Raw genomic sequence first — 16,521 nt, forward strand, 5'->3', positions numbered from 1 at the left:
CTGAGATGATGGGGAGGTTTAGATATGTGAGGGCGTTAAAAATAATTCTCTGTGTTAACAGTGGGCTTTGTCCCTGGTGGGCTCCATATGCTCAACAGCTGACTGGGGCAGCAGCTGTTCTATATTTTATTAGGAGACTTATGAAGTTAGAAACACGGATGATCATTCAAAACACAAGCAACTCTTTGCAGCCATGGAAACGGGGTTCAACAACAAACTTGCATTTGTGAGCCTTCCAAGTAAAATAATCCCACTGCACTGTGTTCAGGTGGTCCTGGGGAAGTGAATGAACTTGCATTTTGGTTTCCTTAGGTTCTGTTTACTCAGTCCCACTTTTTTATCTCTTTTCTCCCTGTTTTCTGTTTCTGAGAAGATACTAAAACTTTGCATGTGATCCTGATTTAGATTCTCCAACATTGACAGATTTATATGAGAATCCTTCCTGGAGTGTGCTCTTGGTAATGGTCATGGCAGTGGGATACAGAGAAGGGTGAGCAAACACTCTGCTCTCATAACTTCTTGGGATTTTAGTGTCCCTTATAATCCAAGTAGCTTTTCAAACTCTTGTTGCATGTTTGCTGCACTTCTGTACAATTTGTAGGGAGCAGGTGAAGCTTTGCTTGCCTGGAGAACTGGAGGACCTGTAGGTTTCTCTCCTAAAAACATGCAGGATTTTTGGTGTAGAAAAGCTCTCCTTGTTCAGGCTCTGAACCATCTTCTCATTCTGACTGTGGGCTCCTTTCAGGCTCAGTCATGTACCCCACCCCTACCCAAAACAAAACCAGCCACCCCCTGCCAGTTTCTGCTCAGCTCCTGTTTTGCTTTGGAGGGGCTGCTGTTATTCCAGCTCTGGGCTCATGGAAGTGCTGCCCACACCCAGTGACCACCTTCAGGCTCACCCAGCCTGCAGAAGAGTGACCCATGGCTGCATCTGCACTCCCGAGCTGTGACAGCCTCTGACTTGGCCACTTTGGGCTCTCAGTGATCTGCTGGGCACCTGGATATTGCAAACAGACAGGGAGCAGGGCAGTGGTGTGTAAACAGAGTGGATTGAGCCAAGAATCCTGCACAGTGAGGTGTGCAGGCTGAGCAGGACTTGGTACAGTCATGTGTGAGGTGAAACTGCCTCTGCTGCTTCTGCCCTTTGAGAGGTGTAGAAATATTTTTATATATAATGATCAAGTTTGGGTTACTGTCAGATGAGCAGAGTTTTAAAAGGAAGGCTTAAAAGGGCTGTTGGTAAAACAGATATAAAAACTGGTACAGAAAATCCTTGGGACAGAGCTTGGCAGCTTGGAGACTTCAGGGATGATTTGTGGTTCCTTAATTTGCTCCAGGGACCAGCCTGGTGCCCTTCAAGGCTGGGCCCTTTAGGAGGCAAAGCCATTTGAGCCTCCTCTGGGCACCTCTCAAGAGAATTGCCCATAAAAGCACCAAAACTGATTTTCTTGGAGTGGGCAATGCTGAATTGCACAATTTGGAAGTTAAAAGTTGGTGTAAAAGAACAGTGCTGATGTTGGGGGTGGAGAGGGGTGTCTGAGGGGCAGCACAGCTCATGAGGACAGCCTACATGGAGAGACAAAGTTCATTAAAGGATGTATAGAGGCGAGCATGTGCCATTTGCCATGGGAATTGCATGGAGGAGCAGGAGGCTGGAGGCAGCTTGCTCAGTGTTTGTGTGGAACGAGGAGCTGCATTTCAGACTGAGTGGGTTTGGAGCCATGAATGGGGAGGAAGGAGCTCCCTACAAACCCAACTCTGTAGCAGAGACTTTTCACTGTAGCAAGCCCCAGTTAAATCCCACTACAGAGCAACTGGACTTGTCCTGGTGAGCCCCTCCCTCCCTGCTGGAAGAGATGAGGAGTGCTGGGGGTCTCACCCCACTGCTTTGGGCCCCAGGCAGAGAACGTGACCCAGCACCAGCACCATTTCCTGGCCTGTGCTGCAGCCACGTGCTCCAAGCCTTTTGGCAGATGAAGTGTTTGTTTAAAGCCACAAATGGCTTCCTGCAGGAATGATCATTGGATAATGGGGTCCTGCTCTGCAGTCTGCCTGGGCAGGGGGATGTGGTGCTCTCAGCCACAGTGGTTGTGGCCTGCTCCAAGTTTTGTTCTCAACTTTTGCTGTCAGTAAAACTACATCTCAGTAGGCAGCAGGCTCGTTCTTCTACAAAGGAGCTGTGTTGTGAGTCTTCCAAGAACTCATCCTGTACAGGCTGAGATCTGGATCCCTCTGACTGTTCAGACCTCAAAACAACTTTGCCAACTCCCACAGTATGTGACAATAACAGCAGTAGTAACAAACTACCTCCAAAGAGACCAAATACAATATGGTAAGAGATCTTTATTAAAAATTTTGTACATCAAAGGATTAACTACTACATTTTAAACAAGAAATAAGATTTTACATATTACAAAAGATGTTATTAGTTCTTGAATTAGAAATAAATTTTATGAACACTGTACATGATACATCTGAGTTGTAAGAGTAAGAACAGGACCGAGTGCCTGAAAATGATATAACTTAAGAAAATGCACTCAATTCTTAGTATACAACATAATATTTCTGAAAAATAGTATGTTAACTTCAGTCTGAAAATGCTGCCTCCCTCTGAGCAGTAACTACCGACAGTGTTCTCATGGACATTTGTGCCCTGCCTGGTGATTTCCCATTTGGAGTTTCTTTCTTTGTTGGAGACATTTTCTTCCTATGGTCTGTTTTTCTTGGAGAGAGCGTAATGTTATTCCATGGTATGGTTAACACAATCTGCATACAAAAACCTGATGCAAAGCATTTCTCACAATGTCACTTTACCTCCAACCCAGATTAGAAAAACCAACTGTGATAGCACATAAATGTCTACAGAAATAGATTTTTATTTACTGTTACCTTTTGTTACAAAGTAGTTAAAAATAAGAAATATATTTTAGCTTATCAGATAACCATTACTTTGTGTATCATTCGTACTACGTAATTTTTTTCTTTTTTGAGATTCAGTGTAGCTGCATTAGAATTTAAAATAAAAACAAAACAGAAGATCACTTTTAAATTGCATGACCTATTTGGCTAGGAAGGGTGTGTGAAGCTTTACAGGATAGTATGAACATACAGTTCTCATATAAAAGCATAGTATGTATCTAGTCCAAGGAAGGTAATAAAAAAAAGATTTAACTCTTTATACAGAAAGTGACAATGCCCATGTTATACTATGGAACACATCTACTAACTCGGAATTACAGGTGTAACGTGCGAATAACAGAGAGATCAACTTACTAAACAAATTCTTTTAAAAAAGAGAGCAAAAATCTATAAATAACAATAGTAAGTGCTTTGTTTTGGGTACTATTCTTTGGTGCGGGGTGGCTGCGGGCGCTAGAAGGCGTAGGGGCCCACGATGATGGTTAGCCGCAGCACCGAGCTCGTGCGGTAGTTCAGGCTGTTCACTGTCAGCATCTCCAGGTCCACGATGTGCTCCCTGGGGCCCGACAGCGACTTCACCAGCACCAGCATGGCGCTCACCGTGCTGGTTTGCTGCAACAACAACAACAGCACAGCCCGGCTCAGCCCAGCCCGCAGCAACTCCTGCTGCTGTGCCACGGCTCCGTGGGTCGTCCCTCCCCCGCCCTTCCCCTCACGGCTCCGTGGGTCGTCCCCCCCCCCCCCTTCCCCTCACGGCTCCGTGGGTCGTCCCCCCCCACCCCTCCCCTCACGGCTCCGTCCGTCCCCCCCCTCACGGCTCTGCCTCAGCCCTGGCCTGTACCAAGCAAGGGCACTTTTAACACTTCCAAAGGGCCATGGCTAATCTCACACCTGGCTCTGCTGCAGGGAAAGCTCCACCTGACTGAGCCCCTCAGGAATAAACTGTGCTGCAAAATCTGTTCCTGGTTATGCTGACTACCCCAGAGGATGTGGGAAGTGGTAATCTATCCCAACATGGTTTTTGTTTTAACCCCATCTACCAGGTTTTAAAATAGAGAGAGAACAAGTGAAACAAGAGCCCTAATGTCTTTAACAGTGAGGTAGTTTGTTCACTGGAGGGAAACTCAAAACTGTCTCGTGGCTCATGCTCCAGAAGTTGTGTTGTCCTTGTAAACACTGGGAATTTTTGTTACTGGTGTGTGCCTATTGCTATCCCCATCTTGTTTTGCTTCAAATCTCCTTTCCCAATCTGGGGTTTTGCTGCTGGTTTGTCCAACAGCTTTGCCTTTTCCAGATGCTGATAAAAGGGTCAGCTCTGTCTCTCTCTTTGCCTACTACAAATATTTTCTCCCCATGTCACATGAGTTGGGTGCACAGATGAATCCAACCCATGTGCTGCATCCAGGAGCCAGCTCAGCATTTTACTACAACAGTAGGAATAACTTCCAAGCAAACTTTTGTTTACCACAGTCCCCTGGCAGGACAAACACGTGCTTCCTTATTTAAGGCCTGTGATTTCTTGTTGGGTGGCAACAGGAGGTGAGAATTGTTACTCCAAGGGTCAGTGTGAGGGCCACACTGGGGTCTTACCCTAGTGGGACCTGCAGTGATCTTGTTTTTATTTTAAGCAAGTAGCTGTTTGTATTTTGGGGGTAGTTAGGGGGTTTTGATGTGTAACCTGTAATCCAGTGTTTTCCCCTGGATTTATGTCACAACAAATGATGTATGGATGAGTAATTCCCTTTTCCCACCTTGGGTAAACATGGTGCAAATGGCAATACCACAGCTTGGTACACTTGTACTATCAGAAGCCCACAATCTCCTGATTGGAAGGAAAAAATGAAACATGAAAACTTCCCAATTACTGTATTTCTGATTGAAGGTTTTTGTGCTGAATCTGTTTATGGAGTGTAAAGCCACATATGAAGGAAGGATTTCCCAGGAATTTGTAAATATTATAGGGGTTCAGGAAAATGAGATTTCTTCCCAAAAAACCCAAAAAACATCTGCTTAGAAAGCAGATATTCTAGATGCTTCTATTCATGTGTATCTACTTGAATGTATCCCACTAACAGGAAATACTGCTATCCCAAGTATTTTGGACTTCCTTGGTTTTTCCTATGGGAAATAAAGGTTTAATTATGTCTCAACAGCACTGTAAGTTTGCCTGAGCTTACCTTGGGATGGGGCACGGATTTCTAGAATGCTGTTATTGATTTCTTATTTTGTAAAATAAGAATTGTAATTCATGTAATTGTACAAGCAATCTTTCTATAATTGTGTCCTAGATTTATCTGTGTCCTCAGATTTATCTGACATGTTGGTACAGAGACGGGAAGGCAGGGAGTTTTGTGTGAATCTGACATGGCTGTCCCAGGATTGCTAAATATTCCTAAGAGTTGGAGTCACAGTTTAGAGTTTTCAGGTAGGAGAGTTAAAGGCTTGTTAAAAACTGGGAACCAAGCACACTTGGTAAGGAAGCACCAAAAAGCTGCTGAACTTTGGGGTGTTGTGGAAGCCTTCTGGGCACCTTTGGGGTTGTCACACGGACGGGGCAGTGTGGAGGCAGGGCCTGAGTGCCCCCAGTACTCACCCTCAGGTAGAACTCTCCGTTCTCATTGCCAGACTTGATCCTGAAGGTGTTGATGGTGTTGGGGTAGATGCTGGTGGCCTGGATCTGGAAGATGTCGGAGGGCACGGTCCTGTCGGAGCGGATGCTCATGTACTTGTACACCACCGAGTAGGGCAGCTCCCGGCAAATGGCGTTGGACACGGGGCACACGCAGCGGCTGCACACAGACAGGGGAGAGCACAGCAAAAGGCATTACAACACAAAGTTCTCTTCATTCCTTCATGGCCCTTCTTCAGGGTGAGCCTAAAACACAAGATTTCGTTTTTCCCTTACTTCTCCGAGGTAAGGATGTAGGGCTCTTGACAAGGATTTCTGGGGTAACAACGGAACCCTCCGTGGTAATTCCAGCAGATTTCATCCTCTCTGCATTCATTAGTGGTCTCACACTCATTTATATCTAGGAGGAAGGAGATGCTGTGTCAAAGCAGATGGAAACAGGGTTGCTACAAAGGTACTACAAAAAAACCTGTTTGTCTGTTGAAACCCATCAGCTTTCCACGTCCTTGTGTTGTTTTCTGGGACCTGGCTATAAAGGGTTTCTCTGTGCAGAAGTGGAATAAACTTGCTTATTGGGTGTTAAGCAAGACTGAATGTTTTTAGCTGACTGGAGATGCTCATTAATCATATATAATGCAACTGTGGAAGTGCTGTCAAGTTTATAATTAGCAAAGAATGATTTTACAGCCAAAGGTGTCCTGGCGACAGAGGAAAAAGGTCTCAAGGAAGAATTGTGATTACCTGCCTTTTGTGGCTTCTCAGTTATTATAACCTGGGTTTTAGGCTCTAAAGTGCCTCATTAATGGCTACATTTTCACCAAAATAGCTTTAGAAGAAATAGTGAAAACTCATTTATTGTGCAGAGTAGAGTTTCTTTTGCCTGAGAAAAGACCCCTGAAGGGAGGTGGAGACTGTGAGCCTTGCACTGCATTAATGCTCTGTTTCCTGTCAGTGCCAGAGCCCCACTGTCTACCCACAAGGTCTCCTAAACTTCATACAGGCACAGAAAGGCTTTATCCAAATGTAATCTCTTGGAAGGCACAAATAGGTTTTTATATGCTTAAATCAACCATCCCACAATGCTCAGTGTCAGCTGCTGTTCTTCAGAAGGAAAAGAAGTTAAGCAGGATTTTGTAAGACAAAATGCTCATAAAGAAGAGTTATTTTCTCATGTTTTCTGGCCCTAATTATCACACCTCTTTATTTCTAAAAATATTTTCTGTCCAATCTGGTTTTGCATTACAGAAGCAATAGTTCTTGCACTTAGAATATTGCAGAACAATATATTCTAAAAAGATGCAGAGACTTTCAGCATCACTGAGAAAAAACCACAAACTTGAAAATCCTAGCATTTGGTGTGGCACCTGGCCAGAACATTTATTTTTCTACACACAAATTATCTAAGCTGCTGAAGGCTTGCATTTTTTCTCCTTTATCAGAAGAAACATATCTTTAATTTTTACTGTGACTGGATTTAGGAATCTCTCTGAAAAGAAACATATAAATCCATGTTTCATGACCTGGATTTATTCAGGGATGTTGATCTCAAATTTAGATCCACTACCTTGACATCTAAGACAAGCTTTACCTGAGGGCTGCAAAAACTGAAATTTTGTCTTGGGAATCCAAAGGACTTGGAGTTTGAGCTGAAGGATTCAGATGAGATTAAAAGATATTTAATGAATCATCAAGTGCTTTATCAACATATCTTCTGCTATCAGCACAGTAATCCTGTCAGGCAGTACAACCATTTATCCAGCAATCACCCTTAGCCTGAAGTGGTGTAAAAATCTCAGGGCTGAGCCTGCCAAGGGGAGGGCACTTACCTTGGCATGTCCTGCCTCCCACTACCTGGTACCCTTCAGGGCACACGCAGGAGAACTTCCCTGGCTCGTTGACACACTGGTACTGACATAAGTAACTTGAGGTTCTGCATTCGTCAGTGTCTGCAGAGAGCAAAAGAGCTTTGTGTTATTGGCTTTTGAAATTTACCTTGTTGCAGAACTAAATATAACAGCTTAATGCTTGGGGAAAAAAGTATCTGAAAAGAGCTATCCAAAACCTGAAATGTGCTGCTTAATACTTTGAGAATGGAAGGGTGAGCTCTGCTGGGATTTTGTCAGTAATCCTCCAAAAGAAGTTTGGATTTGAGGAAGCAGAAGCTAAATTAGACTTCAGAACAGGTTTGGGAAAATAACTCTTGAAATTGTGTATACTTGCAGGATTCCAAAATGTGATGACTTTGAGGAAAAAACCCACAGCTGCGAGATTAGTTAGCAAGGCAAAAATGTTGCCTTTGTACTTGTGCCCTACACTCATGGAGTAGCTCTCTGGGAAAGGGAGAAAGATTTTTTTTTTTTTTTTTTAATTTTTTTTTTTTCCTTCTAATAATAATCAGTGGATACCATTCCCCTGCTTCTTTATCCTTGTGTATCCATCAGTCCCTCGTGAGGGAGGCCTGGTGTGGAACAGAACTGAACAGGGCATGCCATCAACAGGAAATGAATTTAAACCCATCAAGAGGAGGGCTTGGCTTGGAAAGCACAGACCTCCCTCCTCCTACCCCTGAGCTGAGCCCAGCTCTTGGGCTGAGCTCAGGGGTGTCCTTGGAGGCTGTTCCTGTTCTGTTCCCTGCTCTGTTCAAACAGGATTAGGGTAAGCAGCTTGGTTAACCTATTATTATTATAATTATTAACCTAAGATCAGGCTAAGCAGAGGGAGCATCTGTAGCAGCTCTCCCAGCTCACTGGGGAGGGCAGTGCTGAAGCAGGGACCTCTCTGCCTGCAAGGCTGGCAGAAAGGCTGTGGGCTCTAAGGGTGAGGTCATCATGTGTCCAAGAGGAGATTAGGGCACCCCTGTGGAGCCTCTGGCACAGGAAATAAAGTGTTGATTGTGTAATTGTGCAGGAGGCATGCTGTTTGTGTACACAGGCTGCAAAGCACCTCAAAAGCACACTCGTGGCCCCCTTAAATCAGGAATTGGAGGTTTTGTTTTTGGAGGAGCCTAACAACACACAAAATTGCCCTTGTTTTTGCTGTGCATTCCTTTCCAATTCATTTAATGATCATCAGCATTAGACCACCCACAATTCCAGGGAGTTTGTGCAATCAGGGTTCAGAAATCTTTCTTCCCACTTGGGATCTGAAGTGCAGCAATCTCTGTCCTGTTTTGCACTTGCTATGGAGAGACCCATTCCTACCTGTACCTGAAAGCAGCTGCAGCTACTCAAGTGTAAATTAGCCTCCTTTGTACCATAAAAAATAAATATCCTTAGGATTTTGACTACAAACTCTACCCACACATTGTCTCCATTTCTATTCTGTCCCTTAGTTCACAGAAAGGCTTCAGTGCAAATTAAAACAACAACAAATTTTCTTTTCCAAGACAAAGAAAAGTCTCACCTTCACAGTTGATTCTGTCACTGCTTAGCTCAAAGCCTGGATTACACTGGCAAATGAAAGAACCCAGGATATTGTAGCACTGCTGTGCACATGGGTTGTTGGCATCACATTCATTTATGTCTGAAAGGAAAAAGGAGATATTTTTCTTGTGTAGGTGGTAATTAGGCTTGGTGGGTTAGTCCTTAGGCTGGGCCTGTGCTCAGTTGGCTCTATCAATGTGGATCTGCAGACAACTGGAGCAATGTTAGAGCTGTGCTTTACATTCCATGTAAAAACCAGTATTTTTCCAGGAATGAGAGTTATTCTAATGTGTGATGAATTCTCCCAAAAATGTTTAATGTGGCTATTAAGCTGCACATTCCAGTGCCTTTTTTTCAGGTATGAAATGCCAAGTCTCTATAAATAATTGATATAAGGAACACATACTGATAAGACCTCTCAGCATGCAGTGGTTAAGATTTATTTGAGCTATTTATTACTCTGAAAATTTGTTCTTTTAAATTCCATTGCAATTATAGCATGAGCCTCTGAGGCCAGTAGAGTTCTGCAGAGCTCTAAGGCCTAGACCATATTGGGGGAAGGTATTTTTCTGTGCTACATTTTCCATGGTGTTGCCCATCCCAAGAACATTTTGAGGACACTGGTATGAGAAGAGAAGCAATTTTTAATGGGAAGTTTATATAAGTCTAATCACCTCTGGAATCTATAGCCCTTGTTTGGCACAGACTGTTGATTAACTGCTGCTCCTGTCAGTCTGTGGATTTTAATGTTTTCCCTTTTATTTCCATCCTGAATGTTTTCAATTGATGTTTGTGTTTATCAGATATCTCCATGAGCAGAGAGCTGTGCTTGGAGAAAAACCTTTGAGTTCATGGCTTATAAATGTCAGCAACACTGTAAATTTAGAGATACACCTACAAACTGACAAAGATGAGGCACTCAGAAAACTGCAACCAATGAAGAGGATATGAATTCTCTGCATAATCAACCTTCTAGTCCTGAAAATGAATGATAACAGGGAAAACTCATCACAAAGTCTTTTTTTCCCCTCTGAGTTCATTTCTGGCAGCAGTGCAAAGGATGTACATCATTCCTCCTCCAGTACTACCAGGAGGAATAAATTTGGTGGCCAAAGCCCCAGCTCTGTTCATTTCCCAAGAAATATTGACCCATTTTCAATAGAGGCAGAAATCGTGACACAAATGTAATAGCTACAGCTGTCAAGTGCTGCTGGGGCAGATGGGAGTTTGTCTTGATGCAGCAGCCATCCATTCATAAATCTTCTCCTTAAGCTTTCCTCCCCTTTACCTGGTAGACATGTGCCTGATGAGGCTGGGAGGCTGGAAAGCCAGGAAAGGGAGGTTTGGTGAAGTGCTGAAAGAATCCACCTTCCATTTGAGCCATGCAAATGGCTCAAAGCCATATCTTAGTCCAGGTAGAACAGTGGTAACAGAGAAAGAGATGTGTTTGTGGGCTAAAATCCAGTCTGGCCATTTCAAGCCAGTGTCATGTCTAACACTTCCTGACCTACAAGATGCTGAGCATCTGCTACTTCATCCTGTGGGTATCCCAGGGAACACAAACTCTTCTGGTATCAGGCCTAATCCATAATTCACTTCGATGTGAGAGCAAAAGCAGATATCAATGAGCTGCAGGTATTCAGGTTACTTTGAGGGACAAATGGGCAAGAATCAGCCTCCCTGTGACAAGGCAGTGACTTTTGTCACCTGGTTCTGTTGTGTCCATGGGCAGTTTTTAAAATCCTGTGATTTGGTGAGAACCAAGCAATTCCTGTCTCAGTGCAGGGCTGTGCAGTGTGCCAGGGTGCTTGGTGGGGGTTGGCAATGCTTGGAAGGGATGGTGGAAGCTGGAAAACACAGCCTGATTTCTCTAGGTATATAATATAGATTTTAGATGCACCAATTGCATCTATAAAGAGCTGACCATCTCAATCACCACTCTCTTGATTTTATAGCTATTCTCTTTGTGCTTCTGCAGACAGAATTACTTTTTGTTATCACTTTCATCCTTCTAGAACAGATGTTATGATTTCAAAATGGACATCAGTCTTAAAGTTTTACTGTGCAGCTTCTCTTAGTATTTTATTTCTAAGGGCAACATCACAGCTGAAAGGTCACTCTTAACAACACTTGTTTCAATTTTTAACTTTTTCTAGATATTCAAATGTGACCTAAAGGCTTTCTTTACCATGTGCTGAGGGTAATTACCGGTGATGGTGCTTGCAGGGGTCTTAGGATGAGGGAAGAGATGAGAATGTTGACTCCATGTTTCAGAAGGCTTGATTTATTATTTTATGATATGTTATATTAAAACTATACTAAAAGAATGGAAGCAAGGATTTCATCAGAAGGCCAGCTAAGAATAGAAAAGGAATGATAACAAAGGCTTGTGACTGACTGAGACAGTCTGAGCCAGTTGGACTGTGAATGGCCATTAATTAGAAATAACCATGAGACCAATTACAGATCCACCTGTTGCATTCCACAGCAGCAGATAATCAATGTTTGCATTTTGTTCCTGAGGCCTCTGAGCTTCACAGGAGAAAAAATCCTAAGGAAAGGATTTTTCATAAAATGTGACTCTGAAAATTACCCTTAACTGCAGAGGTGTAGGATTCCTTTGATTCTCAGTTCTGGCCTGTGTTGTGTGAACTGGGAATAATATCAGGAAATAATAAAGCAGAACTGAAAGAATAATTAAATCTAGGATTAAATACTGAATATAAGGCTTTAGATGTTCCTTGGAAATCTGCTATGCCAACAAAAAAAACTAGAGCTTTCTTGAATGTCTGTTATTCTCCACCCCTCCTGTAACTCTCGGCTCACTGGCAGAGGAGCCTCTCAGTGCAGCCTTTTCCTGGTTGGTGCTGCTTTCCTTTCAGTGTGTGCTGGTGTCCGTGTGTCTGGGGGCTGTTGGGGAGTGCCCAGCAGTGCTTACCCACGCAGGTGTGGTTGTTGGATGCCAGCTGGAAGCCAGCGTTGCACTGGCAGTAGTAGGAGCCGGGCGTGTTCACGCAGCGGTGGTGGCAGTACGGGGGCAGGGTGCACTCGTCGATGTCTGGGGCACCAAAAACACCAGTTAGTTCACATGGAAGCACAGCACCTCCCTGCTCTTCTTGTGTCTGAGGAAAGTTCATTGCACTTGGTTAAAAGCAGGAGGAAAGCTTATGTCAGCTGGGCACTGCTTCCTTGGGTATTACAAGATACACTTGAACTTTTCCTTTAAGTGACTGCTTTGTAACAAGCTTTTATGCTCCTTGTCTTCAGTGTGCATTCCAACTTAATTTTATTGACTCAGTCCTGCAATAGTGCTTGGTCTGGTTTATTTTGTGGAGGTAAAACTCAGTGTTTTGTTCAGCTTTCCCTGATCCCTCAGGATCAGGCACGGTGCTGACCAACACAGCCAATGTTGGAGCTCATTTTCCCAAAAACTCGCATGCAGCACTCCTGGCACGTACTAAATCTTTTCAGCTCCATTAGGAACAGTCCAGATTTTCTGTGCAAGTGCAGTGGAATGGCAAGGATAGAGAAATAATGGGCCTGAAAAGGAAACAGGTGGTTGTGCTTCCATGGGGATCCCCAGACCCTGCCTTGCTCTCCAAGGGTTTCCCATTGCTCCCATTCCCCTGGCTGCCTGTCCTGGATCCCTTCCCAGCCAGCAGCACACCTGGCTGTGCATCCCAGGCACTGAGAGCCTTGCAGAGCCTCTCCTTGCAGGTCAGCCCTGCTTTTGAGGTGGAGCAGTCTGCCTTTCCAAGAGTCAGCATTCCTGCTGTGCATCCAAGCAGGGCTTTCACCTGCATGCACCACCCCATTCCCTCACCCCTCTGCATTTTAAAAGGCTTCTGGAGGAGACAGTGGCTCTGGCTTTGCCTGGAAAACATGTTTTATTATTCCATTTTTGTGTGTGTGGTGGCTGGAGCTCGGTGAAGAAACCCAATGCTGTGCTCTGGGCTTGTACACAATGGGACATTTCAAAGGATCAACACTCACACAAATCAGAGCAGTATTCACTGGAACAAAGAAAGGCACTTCCCACATCCATGCCAGATCTTGCATTTCCTACCTCCAGCTGTTTCCACCATAGATGTGTTTAAAAAGAGGCCAAGACTTTTTTTTTTTTAAATATAATGAGGAAAGTGTTTGTTTTAATATCAAGTGAAAAAAATAATCTTTACAAGTTAACCCTTGCTTTGTCAAATTTAGGGCTGAACTTAATGGAGTGTTTTGGATGATTCTGAATGAAAAGGCTTCTGCTGGAAAATTCCTGGCTATCCATACAGTAGCAATTGTCACTGGAACTCTTGTTGCAGAGAGAAATTTGGAAGTGGAAATGGAATAAATTAAGGAGGCACAGTAGATTTCCATGCTTGACTTTTACAGGACTAAGCTCTTATAAGTAACTTTAAAAAAATAGGATTATACATATGAGCAATGCATTGGTACATTTATACACATAAATGCTTTCAGGATCTGGCTCTTATTCAGTGGGAGTTTTCCTTGTGGGATTAGGCACAAGGGCAGATCTAAGGGCTGACATTCATCTGATCAATCGGGCCAAATCTGTTTGAAGTGATGCTGGAAAACAATTCATTCTCCCTGCAGTCATGCATTTCAGAAAAGACTCATTTAGCAATACGTGAACAAGCAAATTAAAAAGAAAAAGTTATAAAAAAAAGTCAGAAATTGTTAGTGAATTTAGATTAAAATCAACCAATTGTTTAAAATGTCTCTTTTTCTCCTTCTACCTTCAAGCCAAAATAGTCTGGAAAAATTTCTTTCAAATTTGAGAAACATTTCCTCCCATATGGAGAACCTCTATCAAGATCTGGCCCCAAGAACATTTTCTGGCTAAGCTGTTATAAAATCCCTAAAGACAGGCTTTATTCTGAAATGCTGACACTACTAACTGTTGGGATGTACTTGTAATTTAGGTCAGTGTGTAATATGTAACACAGGTGTTATTCTTGGTTTTGACCTAAATAGGAGAAGGGAAATTTCACTTTCCAGACCTCTTCATGGATAGATTTAGATGCATAAATGTGTTCACGATTAGGTATAAGGGTCTATCACTCCCATTTCTTCTCACTTCTGTCCTGTTTCCTGTTATTTAGGACTATGGGTGTTGATATCAGGAGTGCTGTTGCATGGCAGTAATATAATTTACCTGCTGTGTAAAAAATCCAAATAAACCCCAGATATTAAAAAAAAAAAGCATGACCTTCCAAAACTATTCATCTACCTACATTCCAAATTAGTCATCCTACTCCTGCACAGAGAACTGAGAGAAATCAGATACACCTGTGTTTACACCAATCTGACAGTTTGAGGCCTGATCTATGTCTCTTAGGAGAGAGATAAGAATTTTTATTCTTATTTCTACAGCCCTTGGACTGGAATCCTGAAGAAAGGGCCATGCCCAGAAATTGAAGTTATTCTAGGTGTGTGCTAAAATCTTCTCAGTTTCTTACCTGTAGCCTTAGCAAGAAGAGAAGAAATTAAGAATAAAAAATTAAGAATAAGAATTTTAGAGTTCTTATACACTTTGAAACGCAGGATCCCTGAAAGAGGAAAAAACCCCAACCCCAAACGCTTTTCTCCTAAGCTGCATAAAATGCAGGCAGTGTAGTAGAGGAGGCTGTCTCAAATATCACCTCCTGATGTGTAGGTGTGAGTCTCTTCCTTCAAAGTTGTTTTTATTATCTGACAAACCCAAGGCTTATGGCTGGAGTGGTTCTAAAAGTATTTTATCCAGTGAAATGGTGATTAAAGAGTGTCAAATGCAGGGACAGGGGGATGACACTTTGGTGTGATGTCCCCACCTGAGGCTGGGACAGGAGACCTGTGGTGCTCCCCTTGCACTTGGATTTAATTCCATGCCATGCTTGCATAGATCCCATGGGTGCCAACAGCTTGTCTTGGCATGGAGAATAGAGCCTGGTGGTTTTAGAGGCTGCAGCTCTCCTGCACCTGCATTCAGAGCTTCCATCTCTGTCATTTGTGCTCAGGAAGCCAGTCCTGGAGCGGGGCTGGGGGAGGGAGAGCTGTGTCCCACAGACCTGGAGCTGAATCTCAGGGGAAGGTGCTTTGCTGCCCTCAGGGACTCGTGGCAGTCTCTGGGACACTGGCAATGCCCCAACACAAACAATCACACAATGGGAACTATTAGCAGAACTCAGCTTGTGAACTCCAAGTGTTGATTATCCTTAAAATAGCTCCTCATCCCATGTTTTAGTGATTAATTACTGTGGTAAAGTGACTCTTCCATTGCATTCCAAAGCCAGACAGCTGTTTCACACCACACATACCCATCTGCCTTGTGACCAATGTGGAGTTTGTAACTGTGGGTAATGAAAGAAAACCATTGAATGGAAAGCAGCACTTACCCACACACTGCTCCCCTCGTTTCTGGTAGCCTGGAAGGCACTGGCAGCTGAAGGAGCCTCTTAAATTGACACACATTTGGTCAGCTCTGCAAGTGTGGGTTCCAGTTGCACATTCATCTATATCTTTATAAAAAAGAAAGTAAGTGCAATATTAGTCATTACATTTCCTTAGAGTATTTCCACAGGCTAAATACTTTACACATCTTCAAGCTACCTATGACTGCAAGCAGAAAAGTTCAGGTGCACTCCCAAGATGTCATCTCAACACTTGCAGCTATCAGGAATCTGGTCATGTTTAATTCTCATACACTGCCTTTGTAGATATTTTCAGATATGGCTATTTTAAACATTTGTTTGTCAAATACCATTAATATTTTGCACTTGTCAGTCTAGAATTTTCTGTGAACTTCTTGCAGCTTCATCATATTTGAATCATTTGCCTGTTTTGTTTTGCTTTGGTTTTTTTCCCACGCTGGTTGGATGTTTCATGCTGAATTACTCCAGAAAATTTCAGCAAATGTAGTTCAGCTCTTTCTCAAGGAGGAGAGGAGTTAGAAATATGTTGTTTTGCTGGTACTAAAAGGACTCTGCTGATCTCTTGTGTGGTTCCCGTGCTCCATGCGTTGGACAGGGACTTGGAACTGGGAATGTGGTGGCCTTCTCATCAGGAAGAGATCTGCCTCTTGTCATTCCCATGAAAATTCTCCTAATTCAGTCAATCTGTTCAAGTCTCTGGAAACAGTTGATGTGTGTTTGTATTTGCTCAGTACAGCTAAAACTGCAAGTTCTAGCCCGATGCTTTTCAGAGTAATTCAGGCAGCTTTTAGTTTGCACTCAATGCAGGTTTATACAAGTATAAAAACAGCATTTTCATTTTGCCTGCTCATTATGATGGCTGGAGGTACTTAATTATAATTAAACTGCATGTGCTGACAAACGAATTACAATTTGCTTTCTCATCTGAACATCCAAAATGTTGGAGAGCTTTTTATTGTAACATGACACAGTACAGTGAGATGACTTTTGAATTTTGGCATCGTACACAATTTGGAGACTCTAGGCTGAATAAACAAATTCCTTAAAACTTATGATCTCTAGTTTACAAATCTCAGCTGACCTCTCTATTTGTATAGGCACTGGGGATGTTAGAACATCACCAGTGGCA

The 16,521-nt window shown here is 43.1% G+C and overlaps 1 protein-coding gene and 1 long non-coding RNA gene across 5 annotated transcripts in view; one reads left to right on the forward strand and one right to left on the reverse strand.

Moving 5' to 3' along the window:
- The window catches only part of LOC135446156 (uncharacterized), a 58,105-nt gene that overhangs the window by 13,775 nt on the left and 27,809 nt on the right, over positions 1–16,521 (forward strand). The gene's annotated exons all lie outside the window — the stretch shown is intronic.
- Positions 2,324–16,521, reverse strand: part of EFEMP1 (EGF containing fibulin extracellular matrix protein 1) — a 45,851-nt gene continuing 31,653 nt past the window's right edge. For both annotated transcript variants that reach the window (XM_064709728.1, XM_064709729.1), the window contains exons 5-11: positions 15,357–15,479; positions 11,909–12,028; positions 8,951–9,070; positions 7,375–7,494; positions 5,825–5,948; positions 5,513–5,708; positions 2,324–3,531 (exon numbers count right to left, since the gene is read on the reverse strand). In XM_064709728.1, the coding sequence (XP_064565798.1) occupies positions 3,373–3,531; positions 5,513–5,708; positions 5,825–5,948; positions 7,375–7,494; positions 8,951–9,070; positions 11,909–12,028; positions 15,357–15,479 (962 nt within the window). In that variant the 3' untranslated portion in view covers positions 2,324–3,372. The remainder of the gene's footprint in view (positions 3,532–5,512; positions 5,709–5,824; positions 5,949–7,374; positions 7,495–8,950; positions 9,071–11,908; positions 12,029–15,356; positions 15,480–16,521) is intronic.

This window comes from Zonotrichia leucophrys, chromosome 3 (genome assembly GCF_028769735.1).
Source record: "Zonotrichia leucophrys gambelii isolate GWCS_2022_RI chromosome 3, RI_Zleu_2.0, whole genome shotgun sequence".
Classification (NCBI taxonomy): Eukaryota; Metazoa; Chordata; class Aves; order Passeriformes; family Passerellidae; genus Zonotrichia; species Zonotrichia leucophrys.